At 41.1% G+C, this 18813-nt stretch overlaps 1 protein-coding gene across 6 annotated transcripts in view; it reads left to right on the forward strand.

Annotated features, from left to right (window-relative positions):
• mark1 (microtubule affinity regulating kinase 1) overlaps positions 1 to 18813 on the forward strand; it is a 142878-nt gene that overhangs the window by 49491 nt on the left and 74574 nt on the right. For 3 of the 6 annotated variants that reach the window (XM_033025382.1, XM_033025384.1, XM_033025381.1), the window contains exon 4: positions 13272 to 13325. The exons of the other annotated variants lie outside the window; for them this stretch is intronic. In XM_033025382.1, coding sequence (XP_032881273.1) covers positions 13272 to 13325 — 54 coding nt within the window. The remainder of the gene's footprint in view (positions 1 to 13271; positions 13326 to 18813) is intronic. 6 annotated transcript variants of the gene reach the window in all.

Below are 18813 nucleotides of genomic sequence, written 5' to 3' on the forward strand. Positions count from 1 at the left end.
TGGCAGTCTTGTCAGAGAACAAGGCGCTACACCTCTGGGTAAACTGTGGACGGCAATTGGGTTGAATGATCCAGCCCAAGATCAAAACTTATCTTGGCACAATCTAAAACTGCAGAATCTGGAATCTTCCGTAGAAGTGTTGGAGGTCAGGCTTTTTCAGTTGATAATATCTTCATTTCTACCTCTCTAATAATTGGTTTTCCCCATTGTTTGGAAATATTTATGGTTTAGCGTGTGGCTCACTAGGTGCTATTTCCCATGCTCCCTGTAACCACAGTGGGACCCTGTTCACACACTTCTTATAAATTCTCCATAGCTGTTTTCAACAGAACTTATTTAACACACTGGGGCCCCTTTACAACAGTCCTCATAAACTCACCAGAGCTTTCCCAGACTCCTGCTAAGTCCACTGGGGCCCTGTATCCAGCGCTCCTTACTAAATCACCAGGGCCCCATATACAGCATTCCTTATCACTTCCCTAAAGCCCTGTTGCCATGCTCCTCATGAATTTACCAGGGACCCATTGCAACATTCCTTTTAAACACACAGAAACTTTGTTTACTGTGCTTCCTTTAAATTTGACAGTTTTTGTTTATCATGCTACCTTTAAACTCATGTTTTTGTTTCCTGCGCTCTCTCTTGGTTTATTGAAAATTCTATTGTATTACTGTGTAACATCAAAACAAAAGCCGAAAAGCATTTTGGATTATCAGTAGAAATGATATCCAATCGTCTGCAAAATTGCAAATCTTGTCCCACCAACATCCCAAGTGCTGAATTCTTGGAGTTTTTACTGGACTTACCTATAAGTAAACGGGGAAAGGAAGATTGTACTGATTTAAATTTGAGCAGGTGCTCAGGACATAGCTCCTCAAGCCTTCTCCATCATATGACAAAATTACGCCCTTTGTGTAAAAAATTAAATTGTCCCTCAGGTTCCTATTAAATCTTCTGCATGCCCCCCCCCCCCCCCCCCAACCTCAAACCTATGGTCTCTGGTTCTCTATTTCCCCTGCTCTAGGCAAAGTATTGTGTGTTTACCCAATCAAGTCCTCTCATGATTTTGTACACCTCTATAAGATCACCTTTCATCCTCCTGTGCTCCAAGGAATAAAGTCCTAGTCTGCTCATCCTCTCCCTATAGCTCAGGCCCTCGGGTCCCTGCAACATCCTCGTAAATCTTCTCTGCACCCTTTCCAGCTTGACAACATCTTTCCTCTAACATGGTAACCAAAAGCAACTGGAGATGCATGTTGGGAAGTCGGTTTTGGGTGACTCGGGCATTTTTTCAAGCTGGTTCTACAGCTCCCTCTCCTAAATGGGTGGATCTATAAATAGAACTTGGAAAATGTTGCCAATCCTTCCTTAACGTTATTTGGGGTAGTAAAGAGAATGTAGGGGAAAATTCGAAGAGAAATTGTATGGAGATCGAAATATTTCAAAGCTCATTAGTATAAATGGAGATCCCCAATTGCCTCCTTAATAGCTCGGAGTGGGCAGAGCAAGCACACTCATGGGGTAGTGTTATAATTTGGTGTCACGAGACTGCAGATGCTGGAATCTGGCGCAACAAACAATCTGCCGAAGAAACGCAAACAGTCGAGCAGCATCCACGGGGTGAAGTGGATAGTCGACATTTCAGGTCAGGATCCCTCATGCTGTTCGTTTGTTAATCCTTTGGTGTCATTGTATGAAATTTGCAGGACAAATACACTTCTAAACATTACAAAAGGAATGATTTAAAATATATATATATATATCCATTGGATCAACAGTAAAATTCAAACAGAAATTATAGGGAGATAAAAATATTTCAAAGCTCATTAGTATAAGTCACTTATTATCACTTCTTATTATTTATTTAAATAATTTGCTATGTCGCTCTTCCAGGGAGATGCTAAATGCATTTCGTTGTCTCTGTACTGTACACTGACAATGACAATTAAAATTGAATCTGAATCTGAATCTGAATAAATGGAGATCCCCAGTTGCCTGCTTCTGGTGCAGGACACTATTCTAACCTGCTCATTGTTAAGATCCACATAGTACGTCTCTTGGTTGGTTAGAAAAAGCGGAGTCTATTCTCAAGAGTTACCTCATTTATCTCTGTCTTTTGCTGCTCCTCAGTTATCATATGAAGATATATAAAAACTTTAAACTGCCTCTGAATGAATGAATAAAAGATTCCAGAACAGTGGAAATTACGAACGGCCCAGACTCCCAGATGCACCGAGAACCTGCTTCAAAAGTAATTATCAGTGGCAGAAATCAACATTTGTGGGTTGAGTAAAATCGTCACTACTTTCTGTGTCTGTGTCAATTGAACGTGGCAGCAGCCGGGTTATGTAACTTTCACACTGACTTATCCCAGAGCTGCCAAGCAAATTCACGCCTGTTGCACCACTGTCCCTCATTTTGAATTTCTTCCAATAAGTTAATTTGAGCCTCCAAAATCAAAATACCGAAAGAGCAAAATCTGTGAAGAAATTCAATAGGATTGCTTTCAGTATCCTGTTTTGGAGGCAGTGAAATAACACATCATTAAAGATCCACACAAATTAACTGTGGAATTGGATTATCCACTATCGGCCCGAAACGTCACCTGTCCATGTTCTCCAGGGATGCTGCCTGACCCACTGAGTTACTCCAGCATTGTGTCCTTTTATGGATTATCCATTTGCCATTTCTGAATGAAGTTAAACTGAAAGAACACTATAAATAATCCTTGGACCTGAGTGTGCGTCTTATTCTCTTACAAAATAAAATGTGAAAAATGTATAAAACTTGGTAAAGTATTAAGGTTTGATTTGACGTTTATTTGTATAAGCTGTTCGGTATGAATATTGCAAAGCATAACTTGGAGAAAATTATTGTTGCACTTGTCCATCAATCAACTAATGTTATGTATATATTCCCTTTAATATGGTCATGCATTTCGAGGCTATTACATGTTTAACACAGAGCCACGAAGAGCTAATGAGGACAGATGGAGGTGTGTTTTAAGGAACATATAAAAATGGAAAAGAAGGCAGAGGGACTTTTAAGTGAAGGTTAATAGATGAAGAATATGATTTGTGCATTCACAAGTAGCTGGGAGGGGCAAGGCCGTGATGTATTACAAAAAAACAATGATAGAGATTTAAAATCCATGTGTATATTGAAAAGAGAGCCAAAGTAAAACAGCAAGTCTAAGGGTTATGGGATAAGAGGACTTTGAGCAAGTCACAACATAGGAAGCACAGTTTGGGATGCAGTTACATTTTTGGAATGTTCAAGAAGTCATGTTGTACATAACAAGAATGTATTAGAATGGTGGGGTCCACAGGTAAGGGAAGAGCATTTTGGTGGCAGATGAGCAAAGACAGTTGAGGAACTGTAGTGAAATTCATAAGTCTAGATCATTGTGTAGATTTCAATTTCAAAGATCATTTCTCATTACTTGCTCACTACATGAGCACAAAAGGCCATTCAGCCCTTTATGTCCATAACAGCCGTTAGAATAATCCTGTTACACCACTTACTTCCTTGTAACCAAATCTACCTTGCTTGCCTATCGACCACATCCTGACACCCCCTGCCCCAACCCCACTCAACTATGCTTTGGGTAATACTCAGCTGGCATGTCTTTGGGATGTGGGAGGAAAGTGAATTACATAGAAGAAACCCATGCAATCTCAGGGAAAACATGCAAACTCCACTCTACATTGATTGAATGTCAGGATTAAACCCTGCTCCATGGAACTGCAAGGCAGTGGTACTACTTATCTCGCAATCCAATGCAATACAATGCTTTGAATATTCAAGGAAATGACTGAATAAGATAATTAAACTTTGAATTTGACTATCCCAGGAGTAGTGACGTTATGCTGCTTGAATGCACTGAAATACAGGAGGAATTACAGGTTGTAGCTGCATTTCCAGAGTTGGCACTGTTTCCGTAACTAGAATGAGAAGCCAATATAACATCGCTGTGGCATTGTGTTCCCTGACACTAGGAAACATAACTTGGTGAATGATCATGTCTTTGAAAATCATGTAAAGCTGTTGGTTGGTATTTTGCTTTCTTGGGATAACGCATAGTTGGTTTCATCGAAGATCAGTGAAATTAACACTAAACATAATGTCACGGGTAACATGGCAACATTTGTGTGGCATGTTTTTGGGCTCTATATGGTAATGCAGTTTGAAAAGGTTTGAAGCACTGGAAATCTAAATCTTTGCTCTTGGGAAACATTCAATGAAGCAGCAGAATAATGATGCAGTGACACTGCCGGTAGAAAACAAATGTGCCGACTTCCAAAGCATCTGAAAATACAATAACATTTTATTATCTTTATTATAAAATTTGTGCCTATAAGACTTTCATTTGGAGTGGGCTTTAATTTGCTGTGAAATCTTGTGATAGCGCCAACCTTTGTGTGCTCCAGAGAATTCCACATGGAGATGATTAAGAAATGTGTATTCACTTTTTGTCCATATTTCAGAATACTTTCGCTAATTTTATAGGAAGCATTAGCATTGATTTATTTAAAAATGTATATATTAAATCATGACGGTTTTCAGGATATCCTTATAATGGATTAAGAATCCAAAAATGAGAAGGAAAATAATAAAAACTCATCTTGCTGGGAAGAATTTGCGACTTAACAACTTGCACTGATAGTTTAGATTAATTTATTAATTGTCACGTGTACCGAGGTACAGTGAAAAGCATTTTAATGTTGAATCCCAAGGGTTGCTTCAGGGAAGCAGCTTTGAATGGGACCAAAGGACAACTGACTGAGGGATTATTCAGTTTAAGGTAATTGGTATTGTCTACTAAAGAGGACATCATTTGGGAGAGTTTCTCCCAATTTTGTTAGCCCTTGCTGTCTCCTCCCATCCCCCAGCCCTCGGGCTCCTCCTCCTCCTTTTTCCTTCCTTCTCCCCGCCACCCCCTATCAGTCTGAAGAAGGGTTTTGGCCCGAAACGTTACCTATTTCCTTCGCTCCATAGATGCTGCTGCACCCGCTGAGTTTCTCCAGCATTTTTGTGTAACTATCATTTTATGACCTTTTGTTTTACATTACATTATTATGCAAACTTAAGATTCATTTGTTTAGTTTTTAGTTTAGAGATAGAGTGCAGAAACAGGCCCACCGAGTCCGCACCAACCACAGATCCACGCACATTAACTCACACGAGGGTTGTGTATGTACTGTAATGTTAAAATTGTACAAGGCATTGGTGAGACCAAATCTGGAGTATTGTGTACAATTTTGGTCGCCCAATTATAGGAAGGATGTCAACAAAATAGAGTACAGAGGAGATTTACTAGAATGTTGCCTGGGTTTCAACAACTAAGTTACAGAGATAGGTTGAATAAGTTAGGTCTTTATTCTCTGGAGCGCAGAAGGTTAAGGGGGGACTTGATAGAGGTCTTTAAAATGATGAGAGGGATAGACAGAGTTGATGTGATCAAGCTTTTCCCTTTGAGAATAGGGAAGATTCAAACAAGAGGACATGACTTCAGAATTAAGGGACAGAAGTTTAGGGGTAACATGAGGGGGAACTTCTTTACTCAGAGAGTGGTAGCGGTGTGGAATGAGCTTCCAGTGGAAGTGGTGGCGGCAGGTTCGTTGGTATCATTTAAAAATAAATTGGATAGGCATATGGATGAGAAGGGAATGGAGGGTTATGGTATGAGTGCAGGCAGGTGGGACTAAGGGAAAAAAGTTGTTCGGCACGGACTTGTAGGGCCGAGATGGCCTGTTTCCGTGCTGTAATTGTTATATGGTTATTATATGGAGGGGCAATTTACACTTATACCAAGTCAATTAACCTTCAAACCTGTATGTCTTTGGAATGTGGGAGGAAACCAAAGATCTCTGAGAAAACCCACTCGGGTCATGGGGAGAACGTACAAGCTCTGTACAGATAGCACCAGTAGTCTGGATCGAACCCGGGCTTCTGGTGCTGCAAGCGCTGTAAAGCAGCAACTCTACCGCTGTGCCACCGTGCCGCCCATTTGCTTGAACTTTGTTCACCATAATTTATTACTATGTTTATAGAATAACACCGTCTGTAATTTATTAAACTTCACATAGTCTATGATAACTAAGTCAATCTTTTGGAAAGAAAAGTAGAACATCACATACATAAAAGATCCAGTGTAGATTACAAAATCATTTTCTTATTACATTACTGTGATCTCACTGTCATGCAAAGAAATATGGGACCTTGAGTCTCCTAAAAATGAGGCTGCCAAAGCCTTTTGAGGAGGAAGATATGAGCATGGACCTAAGCTTGTTCCTGCAACAGTCTGAAATTCACAGTGGTCTTCAAGCATGATGTCAGTAAATGCCGATCACGTCATCTTGTGGATAATAAAGATATAACAATGTGCATTTGTAACAAGGCAGCAGAGAGTGATGGACTTAGAACAGTCCATCATGGGTACAACCTCTCCTTTGAGAGTATTAAAATGAGGCACTGATTCAAGAAGACAGCATCTATCATCAAGGATCCCCAATCATTCAGGCCAGGTCCTCTTCTTACTTCTACCGTTGGTCAGGAGGTACAGAAGTTTGAATTTGCATACCGCCAGGTTCAGTTACAGCTGCTTTCCTACAACTATCCAGTTCTCACAACCCTATTCCTACCTCGATAACAGAACATTGCGACCCACCTCTTGCACAACCATGGACTTATATTTTGTATCATGTATTACACGAATGCCTTTTATTTTGCATAATTTTCTTTCTTCTAGAAATTTCATGTGTAATTTATATATATTTTGTGTTTGTCCTGGTCTATGTGCCTGTGATGCTGCTACGAGCAAGCTTTTCATTGTACCTGTATCGCACTGTACTTGTGCATATGACAATAACCTTGACTGAACTTCACTCTAGAGCTAAGTGCACTTTCATGTCATATATTTTGAAATTCTTTTTCTTTTTAAGTTGTGGCAATTTTGAAGAGGTTCTTGAAACCATTCCATCAAGCTGAAGGATTGAACTGAAGATTTAACTCTTAATTTGAAAGCGAGCTGTATACATTAATAAAAAATCCTTCAAATATTATGTGTCATTCACTGCCCCCGAAATTAGTTTATTGTGAAGAAAGGGAGAAACTTTAGCATTTGGTGCTATCAGTTTGAATTTTGATGTTCAAATGGAAGCATTATTTCAGTGAAAATGGAGAAATTATGATGAACTTGACGTAACTTGAGCAAGTTAACTGGTCTTGGAGGGGTTGCCGATTAATGGGGCATATTCTGTGCTAGTTAAATTTATCTGCTTTCAGAAGTCAAAGAATTTAGAGCTCATGGACACGCATAGATCACAGATTTGTGTTTTTAAATTATAGAAGATTCACGTATTTGAGCGGAGGTTTATGGACTACTAAGAATGGCACTGTTAAATTTTGTTCTGACAGGATACCAGTAGTGAGATTTGTCATAACCAAATATTTTCTAATACTGTAGATAGACACAAAAAGCTGGAGTAACTCAGTGGGTCAGACAGCATTTCGAGAAAAGGAATTGGTGATGTTTCGGGTTGAGACCGTTCTACATTTTCTAATATTGTGATGTCTACCAAATGGCAATGCATTTTTCATACAAATGTTTTGAATCTTTTCAAGTAATTGAGTACCATCTAAATGGATAATCTGGAATCCTTTCCTCGCCCACCTAAAACATGATTGTTTCCAATTTCATTTAGATTATGTTTATAACATGTGGCTGAATCTGCAGGTAGTTTATTCTTTGATTATTATTAACCTTAAAATAATATGGCATTTGATTCCGTAACAGCCATTTGGCATATTGTTCAGTCATTCTATGATGGTTCAATTTGGAAAAGAGAATAATAGACATGTTGCGATGGTAAGTTGTGTATATGATGCACAGTTGGGGTTGTTTGGGTAGACAATTATGACTCAAGATACTTGCTATTGAAAAAAGCAGCCTCGATAGGGTGGTGCGGAAATAAGCTCAAATTACATTGGTTATTCAGTTCTCTTCCTTGATTAACAATTGAAATGGAACTATGAATATGTATTTAATATTTACTATTGAATGCTAATGCATTAATCTGGTGGTTCACCCCAGGTACCTTGGGTTAATACCATCTGAGTTGTGGCATTGTAGTGTAAATAATAATTTGTGCATTTAAATACACGTATCGCCATTATAGAAACCTTTCAAATTACTAACAAATTTGTGTTCTTCATTGTGCAAATTCTACGTCTGCATTGTTACCAATCAATTCTAGTGTTACTGATCAGCCGTAGTTTGAATATCAGAGTGGTTAGATGCAGACGTAAATCTATTTCAAGAGTCAAAGCTATCCCATTTGGCATGTTTTGTTTTCTCTATTTCCTGCTCCACCCAGTTGATGCCTCCCTAAATTTGCCACTGTTATTATGGTTGGTGGCTAGCAATTTGCAGTGGGGCCATCCCTCGACAAAGCTAGATTGAGACGGTCGAACCTCATGTATAGAGAGAGGGCCTTTCAATCCAATGGACGAATTGAGACCATTCTTGTATCATTGTGGGCTTACAAGTTACAAGCGCCCAGAATGACAATGTTATGGAGTACTGCAGTGTGATCACCGGTTATTTAAAGTATCTTGCATCTAATTAGCCAAAGTAAAAAATAACTTTGGCTTGATCACCATTTCTAGCTTTACTGGTCACTTTTCTGTAATTAATTATGTATGTTGTTTTTTTGAAGTTAGAGTATAATCTGTAGTTCTGAATGGGAAATTGTAGATGTATGTATGCATTCTAATTGTACAATTAACCAATATGGTGCCATTTACCAACATAGTTCCAGCTACTAATATGTTGCCTGACCCACTGAGTTACTCCAGCCCTTTGTCTTTCTTTTGGTAAACTAGCATCTGCAGTTCCTTGTGTCAAAAAATATGTTGACTCTGTAGCTGGGTGTATTTCAATGTGGGACAATTGCCAATTAAATCAGATGTTCTATTTGAATGAATAGTTCATAATTTTTGACAGATCAGTTTATCCAGAAATAATATTATTTGGGGTTAAATTCATAAGGGTTTTTTTTTTAAAAGGTCAGCAGTAAATTCAACTGAACCCTGAATGCTGGGAAGCTTTGGTAGGATGGAATTCAGGGATAACATGTGGCATAGTTAAATGTCTCAATTTTTATCTATGTAGAGAAATGATGGCCTGGCTCATATTTATAATGCTTAGAGTATGGTGACCAGACATTTCTTCACATTCTCCTGAGAGAGGTCCAGAAACATAGAATAAACAGTAGGGCCAAAAACTAGAAAGGGAGGGTTGGACAGAACGTTTCTCTTCAATCCCTTCAGGCAATTAAAACCAGATCAGAAGACCAGATTGAATATGTGGTATTAACTGTTTCACAACTTGCCGTACCATCTTATATGGTTTGATCAGTGCTCTGGCTTAAAGCTAGCCCAGATCTCTCTTGCATGCTACAAAGAGACTGCATATACAACACACACGGGCAACGCATTCGAGAGACCCAGTATGAAAGATAAACTGATGAAAATCCAATCTATCCGTGCACTTTGACTTGCCCTGGTCTGCATCAATCAGCCAATGTTATTTCAGAAAGTGTATTACAAAGCAGTCATTGTTACTCCAGAGTGTGACAAAATGCAAACTAGAGAAACAACACCTCGTGTTCCATCTGTGCAGTCTACAACCCAAAGCCATGAATATCGAATTGTTCAATTTCAAGTAATCCACACCACTTTGTCTCCCCTCATGTCTCTCCTGGCCCTCTCACACACACCCTTCTTCCCACAACATCCCCCCCCCCCCCCCCCCACCCTCCCCAACTACTCATTTGCCCATCACTCACACATCTCTCCCACTGGCTTCCCTTCCACTCCCTCCTTCACAGTTCTCCATTCTCTCTGTTGCTCCCATCCCTCCTTATTTAGTTCCACCCTTCACCTGTCCTGTCTGAGTACAGAATCTGCAGCCCTTTGTTCTCTACTGATCACCTCTTGACCTCTCACCTTCCCCCCACCCCTCTCCCTTCACCGCTTAACAGTGATCTGTCATTCATCCTTTTCTCACCTGAATCCACCTATCACTTGCTCATGTTTGACCAATCCCCCTAACTCTTTACATCGGCCAATTCATCTCTACTCTTTCAATCCAGATAAAAACCCTGGACCGAAGCATTGACTGTCCATTTCCCTCCATGGATGCTGCCTGACTGGCTGAGTTCCTCCAGCAGCTCTTTTTTTTATGTTCAGCATTATGCTTTGTTCAAATCTGTGTTCCACTGTGGCACGTTCTCATCATCAGTTCTGACAATTCTTTAAGTAACCTGTGCAAAGATATTTTGTTGTTGTTGTTGTCGTCATATCTATTGAATTTTTATCCTTGCTCTTTCACCGAGAATTGTAATCAATATTATTTCAGACAGCTGTGATGCTATGTTTTAAATAATGTTCAGTTGTAGTAGGGGGATTTTCCAAAGTGATGGCAGTAGTTCAAGGACTGTTGTGTCAAGGATTCTTCGTCAGAAGATATACACCAAATGCTGGAGTAACTCAGTGGGTCGGAAAGCATCTTTGAGGAAAAGGAATAGGTGAGGTTTTGGGTCAGAACTCTTCTTCAGACTCTTCATCAGAACTGATTTAATCTGAACCAATCACTCTGGTTGCCTTCCCTCAAATTGAGAAAAGTTGATTCCGCTGTGGGGGATGTTCATGTTAAATTCTATTGTGTATTGTGTTCTTTTTATTCCTATGGCTGTATGGTAACTCAAATCTCACTGTGCCAATTGGTGCATGTGACAATAACTGTAACTTGAACTTGGTTCTATTGCATTGATGTTGCCTGACCTGCTGAGTGCTTCCAGTTTTCTCTAGGCAGGCCTTGAAGTGCTGGAGGTACACAATGGGTCAGGCAGCATCTTGAGAGGGTATGTGCAAATGGATGTTTCAATAGACAATAGGTGCAGGAGTAGGCCATTCGGCCCTTCGAGCCAGCACTGCCATTCAATGTGATCATGGTTGATCATCCCCAATCAGTACCCTGTTTCTGCCTTCTCCCCATAACCCCTGACTACGCTATCTTTAAGAGCCCTATCTAGCTCTCTCTTGAAAGTATCCAGAGAACCGGCCTCCACAGCCATCCGAGGCAGAGAATTCCACAGACTCACAACTCTGTGTGAAAAAGTGTTTCCTCATCTCCGTTCTAAATGGCTTACCCCTTATTCTTAAACTGTGGCCCCTAGTTCCGGACTCCCCAACATCGGGAACATGTTTCCTGCCTCTAGCGTGTCCAAACCCTTTATAATCTTATATGTTTCAATAAGATACCCTCTCATCCTTCTACATTCCAGAGTATACAAGCCCAGCCGTTCCATTCTCTCAGCATAAGACAGTCCCGCCATCCCAGGAATTAACCTTGTAAACCTACGCTGCACTCCCGCAATAGCAAGAATGTCCTTCCTCAAATTAGGGGACCAAAACTGCACACAATACTCCAGGTGTGGTCTCACTAGGGCCCTGTGCAACTGCTGAAGGACATCTTTGCTCCTATGCTCAACTCCTCTTGTTATGAAGGCCAACATGCCATTCACTTTCTTCACTGCCTGCTGTACCTGCAGCATCGCTGGAGGGAAGGTTCTTCAGACTGAAGAAGGGTCTCAACCCGAAACGTCACCCATTCCTTCTCTCCAGAGATGCTGCCTGTCCTGCTGAGTTACACTAACATTTTGTGTCTACCTTTGGAATATTGTGAGCAGATTTGGTCCCCATATCTGAGGAAGGATATGCTGGCGTTGTGAGGTTCCAGAGGAGGTTTATGAGAATGATACCGGGAATGATTAGGTTAATGTATGAGGAGTGTTTGATGCAGCTAAACCTGTACTCACTGGAGTTTAGATGGATTGGGGGAGATCTTATTGAAACGTACCGAATAATGACTTGAAAAGGAAAGGATGTTTCCAGTAATGGGACAGTCAAGAACCAGAGCCTCCGAATAAAAGGTCATACCTTCAGAATGCCAGATGATGGTGAATCTGTAGAACTCATTGATATGGACAGCTGTGGAGACCAAGTCATTGGGTATTTTTAAAGCAGAGATTGATAGGTTTTTGATTAGTAAGGGTGTCAAAAATTATGGGGAGAAGGCAGGAGAATGAAGTTAACAGAGAAAAATAGATCAGCCTTGAACGATGGACTCGATGGACCAATTGGCCTAATTCTGATCTATGTCTTGTGATCTCATTGCCCTATCAGACACCATTGTCGCTTACTATCACAGGCTGTTAGTTTCACTGCAGTTGGTCATTGAAATTGACAAGCAATCGCTTCCATTGACACTTGGGCAACCATACTCTCTTAAAGCTGAGTCTCACGTTGCGAGTTGACACAAGAGGTACCCCGAGTGAAAGACTCGTGGTTGTGTACGAGATACCAAGTGAAAGATCAAGAGTTTAACCGAGTTCCCACGGGTAGACGGTAGTTTTCCGTTTACTTGTCATTTCTGCGATGTTCCAATTTCGTCTCCCGAGTTAACAAGTTCCTGTCCCGTTAATCTTGAGCAAACATTGTCTACCGACGTGTTGTAAAATCATCACATGGTACAAATGATGTGATGTATTTTTTTTACACACTATAAAAATCCTCCCTTGGTTAAATTGGCTCATTTGGAGACATGTCTGCAAGAAGGCTTTTGGAGTCCAGGATGGTGATGTTTTTTATTCAAGTGTTGTATGCAGCAGCCATTTGTGTGATGTGAGGACGCTTGTGTGAAGGCAGAAGGGAGAGAGTAAAAAGGACTTTATGCCATCTTCCCTTTCTATCCGCGTCTGAGGATTTATCCAACACGGCTACCTGGGAGGCAATCTGCAGATTTCCTATCTCACTGTTTCCCTGCTCCAAGGAGCCCACAGGCAGTGTTGACTTCTCCTGTGGCATCTCCTGTGCCATCTCCTCCTGCCTCTCCTCCTGCCTCTCCTCCTGCCTCTCCTCCTGCCTCTCCTCCTGCCTCTCTTCCTGCCTCTCCTCCTGCCTCTCCTCCTGCCTCTCCTGCTGCCTCTCCTGCTGCCTCTCCTCCTCCTCCTGTATGACAAAAGCTTTATTGGCAGTTGTTCTGTAAGGCTCTGCTCTTCCCTTTCGTTGTACTTTTCTTGGAGCCATTTCTACCAGTTAAAAAGATTCACCAGCAATGATGTGAAACGTCCTCGATTGACCCAGGTCACGTGGTGATATTGAAATCACCTTTTTTTAACTCACCTTTTTTTTTTCCTCTGTCCAGCTGCCGGGTTCACCGTGCCCAGGACTTCCCACGGTAGACTCAAGAGTCACTAAGGTAAACGCACGGGCCACTACGTTATTACAACGAGTTAAAATGTTTCAATTCTTAACCACAAGAGTAAAATTGACTCGTGGAAAATTTTAAACATGTTTGATTTTTTGCAAGAGTTGACAAGTTTCACGAGTACCTGCCGTTAGCGCCACGAGTCTCTAAGTTGCGTCCACGAGTTCCGTGCGTTAATCGTACGTTATTACCACGAGTTTTAACTCGGGGTACCTCTTGTGTCAACTCGCAACGTGAGACTCGGCTATAAGTGTAACATACAGCCTTTTATATTTTTAGCTTGTAACAAAAGTAAACATAGTTATTTTTGAAAATCCTGCACAAACTTTTTTAATGTGAGTCTGAAACTCTCCAGCCCCTAACCTACTTTCCATCAGTAACATAAATGTTTTAGTAATGCAATTTGCTATAATGAGAATAGACACAATGTGGAGTAACTCAGCGGGACAGGCAGCATCTCCAGAAAGAAGGAATGATCACCCAATCTGCCTGTGCCGCTGCCAGTCCTGCTGAATTACTCCAGCATTTTGTATCTATCTTCGGTGTAAACCAGCATCTGCAATTCCTTCCTACGCATTTCTATAATGAGAGGTTTCTAAGAATGCATCTATTCTGTTATAGCAGAACTACTGATACGTGCTATTTAGTGTGTTTACTTAATTTATTATCCCATCTTACAGCTGCACAGATTATGGATAAGGACACGTGATGGCATGTGTGCTGTAGACTGGCATCTGTGACTGCAGTAGTGTCTCGCTATATTACTTTCTCGATGGTAAAATGTTTTCCAGTTTTTCTGCAGGGAATATACAAATAAACAGTTAATCCTATAAGGCTATATGTTAGCTAATCAAGTGCTTAAGATTCATGCTCAAGCCAGAGTGGAATAAATAACAAATAATAAATAATATATAGAAAAATGAGTTGTCTGATCTACATTTTTTTAAAAAGTTGGTTTTCAAAAATCAAATTAGAAAATGTAGTTTTACTCTTTCAAATTCTGTTTTATGGCCAGGCTCAAGCTTGTTTTATTCTTGTGTTCTTTAAAAAGATTTCATCTAATTCACTTGTGAATAATTTAAGATGTGTATTCTATTGATCAATGCAGGCACCTTTGTGCATGTGGGATGTTATGGGAACATTCACATTGAATAATTGCTCTCAAGCAGTCTGTCTTACGGTTTGAATTCTGTTAAATGTATTTCGTTCTCATTATGCAGTAGAGGTTGGGTCGCTTCTGGATGGGCTTTAAGTACATTAATATTCCAGAATTGACAGATTGTATTAATGCAGTATTATTTTCTGAAGCTCTTGTTGTCCAGTCTACTCTGATAGCCATACAATAATATGTTGCACTTGACATTTTCTGGTGCAAATAAAAGTATAAATTGATTACAGTCTCTGGAAATTGATTCAGTGACTGTTTTTGGATGAGCTGTCAGGAGTTTCTGGATGTCTTGCCCCATGTCCATTTGCCACAGTGATGAATGCAGTAATCTTAGTTTGGTTATATTCCTCAGCAACTTTAATGTTGAATGCCACATGATATTAGCCACTGTTGTCATTCACTGACAACTGCACGGTTCTTGAAAGAGGATGATGTTAGTTGGATCAACCAATGTTTTTTTTATACAATTTTATGTGTGTATTAATTGATCTCAGCCATCAAAGCCTTTCTTTAGATTTTATAACTAGTTTTCATAGTCTCAAAATCTTTGAAGTAACCAAAAAATGATTAGACCAGATTTAATTGGTGATTGACTGGGCCATTAGAACATAATAAAGTTGATACTGAAGTCTCTTTCCAGGAAACCACTCTTCAAATTCAAATTAATTTTGTACGATTCTTGTTCTGGAGATTTTAATGCTGCATGTTTCAAATATGTTTGCATTAAAACTGCAGAATTTTATATATTTGCAGTGTATTCACATTCCACTTGATACAATTTATTCTTTGGCAGCTGATAAGGATGATCTCCAAGGTAACCATTAGTGTGACTTCATGACTGCCTGCCAATCTGATTTCCGTAGGCCAAGTCACACTAAATTAGCTGCTCTTGTACACATAGCAGTAGAATTCCTAATTTGTGTGTAGTATTCTTCTCTGCAGCTTTATTAAAATAACTGCACGCAAACTATGAAAGTGAGAAGAATTGATAGACAGCTCTTGGAATCAAACCTTGTTAGTGACAGAACAACTTCAGTTGCTCCCAATGATGGACCATTCACCCAAAAAGAACGCATGCTTTATTTAGAAGATAGTAATTTTTTGTGTAAATCATCATTCATTTTTGCTTGACGAATCCTGAGACAACATAATGTGACAGGCCGTCAACTGAGTGCCGAAGCCATTACAACTGGAAACTTCTCTTTAAAAACTGCAAACATCCAAACAGTCTCAGCTTATATGATTTCAACTATTGTTTTATTTAGCTCTGTATGGAGCCAAACATGATTATCCTTTCTATATTTTCCATAATTGGACATTTTCCAACAGAGTGGTAATGTTGCGAAGTGTCATGCTGTCATGAAAAGAGATAGAGAAATTAATTTTTAATTCTGGTTGTCTAGTCAAGACTTGAACATGATTTTTGTAATCACTTTGAAATATTTAATTCCATTAGCATGAAACTGCCTTGGTTAGGTTGTTTTGATGAGTATCATTAGTAAATTTGATGTGAAATATCAAGAATTGTGAAGCATGAAAACTGTGCTTAGCAGAATTGCGTCACTTATGGCGGTGATTGAAGTCCAAATTTAGAAAATCAGTTTCTGAGATGTGTGGCATCTCAGCTGCGAGCTGTACCAAAGACCATCTTCTGGCATTGGGTAGAGAGGTAACTGCAAAATGGCGATCTGAAATAATCATCAAAATGTAACGGTTAAAATGACTGTTGTTTGCAAAAGCTGCAGCTATGTTTCAGGGGTTTATATTGTCAACATGTTTCGATCTCATCTCCCCTTACTCTTCCCCACCCCCATCCCAATTTATCTATCTAAATTTGGTTTCTTAAATATTGCATAATGTTCTAGGAAATGATTATATCAGACATGTAACGAGCAGACTGATTATTGCAGAGAGACAGAAATGGTGCTGCTTCAAGGCTATCTTGCCAAAAGTGAATCATCGAAGCAATTCATGATTGATGAGAAAGAGATGCTTCTGAGAATATCTTAACGATCCTCTAAGGCTAGAAGATCTTACTGTTTGCAGCTGTGGAAGTTTGCTTGGTAAAATTTAAATATTATTTACCATATTTATATTTTTGATATTTCCTTATACAGAAAAGACCATTTTGTCAGGTCACAAAGCAATCCCATTCTCCCACTAATTTTTCATTCTGTATTTGCTCCACATTCTCATGAACTCCCCCCCAGACTCTACCACTTGCCTATAAAATAGGAGCACTGGAAATATGGCTAATTAACTGACCAACCTGCACCTCTGTGGGATTTTTGAGGAAAGAGGACCCAGAGAAAACCCACATAATACAGGTGCACAACCTTTTATCCGGAGTTCCGGAAACCGAAAAACTCCGAAAACCGGCCATTTTTCCAGGATGTCGTCTGCACACCAAAGCTCGCGTTTGGCGCCAAACTTGACCCGAAACGACCCACGTTCAACCCAGGTCTGTACTACTGTAGCGGCTGCCTCCTACCCGGAGACCGGGGAGACACTTAAACATCTGTAAATCATTGCTTAAATGTTAGTCAGTTAGTTTGGAGGGCTTTTATGTGAAGGAAGGGGGGGGGGGTGTGAAGGGGGAAACTTTAATTCTTAGTCCCCTACCTGGTCGGAGAGGCGGGGAGCGGTCAATGCCTTACCGGGTCGCCGTGCAGTAAGCTCCGGAGCGCTGTGGCCGCCGACTCCCAGCTGGGGCTGCGGGCGGCACCGGTTGTAGCTCCGACCCCGGCAACTCTACCTCTGGCTGCGCGGCGCTCCAAATCCGGCGCGGCCTGCGGCCGGACGCCCGCAGCCCCAGCACCGCTGTGGCCGCCGACATGTTGTGTGTCGGCGGCAACAGCGCTCCGGAGCTTACCGCACGGCGACCCGGTAAGGCATTGCCCGCTCCCCGCTGGTATCCCAGCGCTGCGACGCCGCCGACTCCCAACATCGCGGCGCTGGGGCTGCGGGCGTCCGGCCGCGGGCCGCACTGGATTTGGAGCGCCGCGCAGCCAGGGGTAGAGTTGCCGGGGTCGGAGCTCCAACCGGCGCCGCCCGCCCGCAGCCCCCAGCTCCACGATGTTGGGAGTCGGCGGCCACAGCGCTCCGGAGCTTACTGCACGGCGACCCGGTAAGGCATTGCCCGCTCCCCGCCTCTCCGACCAGGTAGGGGACTAAGAATTAAAGTTTCCCCCTTCACCCCCCCCCCCCCCCACCACATAAAATCCCTCCAAACTAACTGACTAACATTTATGCAATGATTCTCCGGGGAGGAGGCAGCCGCTCCAGACTTTTCAAGCCGCCCGCGCTACCTACCTAATCTACGCTAAACATCTTCCATTCGGAAATCCGAAAAATTCCGAAATCCGACAAGTGTCTGGTCCCAAGGCTTTCGAATAAAAGGTTGTGCATCTGTAGTAGGATTAAACGAGAACTTACCAGTTTGAAGTTTGATCTGTATTTTATGAGGAGTTACGATGAGGGATTACGTGAAGAAGCCCGCCAGGACGCATGCGTGTCATTCTTCAAAGCAGCGGTGTGAAATCACAGATAACTGTAATGACTAAACATAGTAAGATTAGAGAAGAGATACCAGTTGAGTATATGATCAAGGGTGGGAGCGGAGGGCACGTAATCCCTCATCGTAACTCCTCATAAAATACAGATCAAACTTCAAACTGGTAAGTTCTCGTTTAATCTTACTATTTTACTTCGGAGTCACGTGAGTGACTACGTGAAGATTTTAAAGCTCTGTGATTTCATGCCGTGGAAACGAGTCCATGCATCACGTCTGCCTTGATGACTGTAGGAGGAATTGTGTTAACATAATTTGTACATGAATTCGACATTGAAATCATAAAATTTATGAACACAAAATTATAACCCCTTTTTATGGGTTTAAATTAATTTACAGAACAGAAAATTGTTTCTGCAAATGTTCCAGGTTTCATTACTGGTTTGTTGTAAAATAGTTGGAATGTTTTTTCCCCTGACCATCCTGCTGCCTTGAGGATTTGGTCCATTGGTACATCCAACTGTATCGCTGCCGATGTAGCTGCAGCCCTGGTGGAATGAGATTTAAAAATATTAGTATCCACCCCAGCCTGTGTTAGCACCTGTTTCAGCCATCTTGAGATGGTCTGGACCGTCACTCTTTTGTGTGGTTGCTTGTGGCTAACCAGAAGTGCCTTCTCATTGCCTCTTATGATTTTCGTTTTCTCCATGTATAACGACAAATGTCTTACTATACAGAGACGGTCATCTGTTGGGTATGACCTAAATTGTATATTGAGGCCTGCTGATCCCTGTCTGTTC

This window comes from Amblyraja radiata, chromosome 8 (assembly GCF_010909765.2).
Source record: "Amblyraja radiata isolate CabotCenter1 chromosome 8, sAmbRad1.1.pri, whole genome shotgun sequence".
NCBI lineage: Eukaryota > Metazoa > Chordata > Chondrichthyes > Rajiformes > Rajidae > Amblyraja > Amblyraja radiata.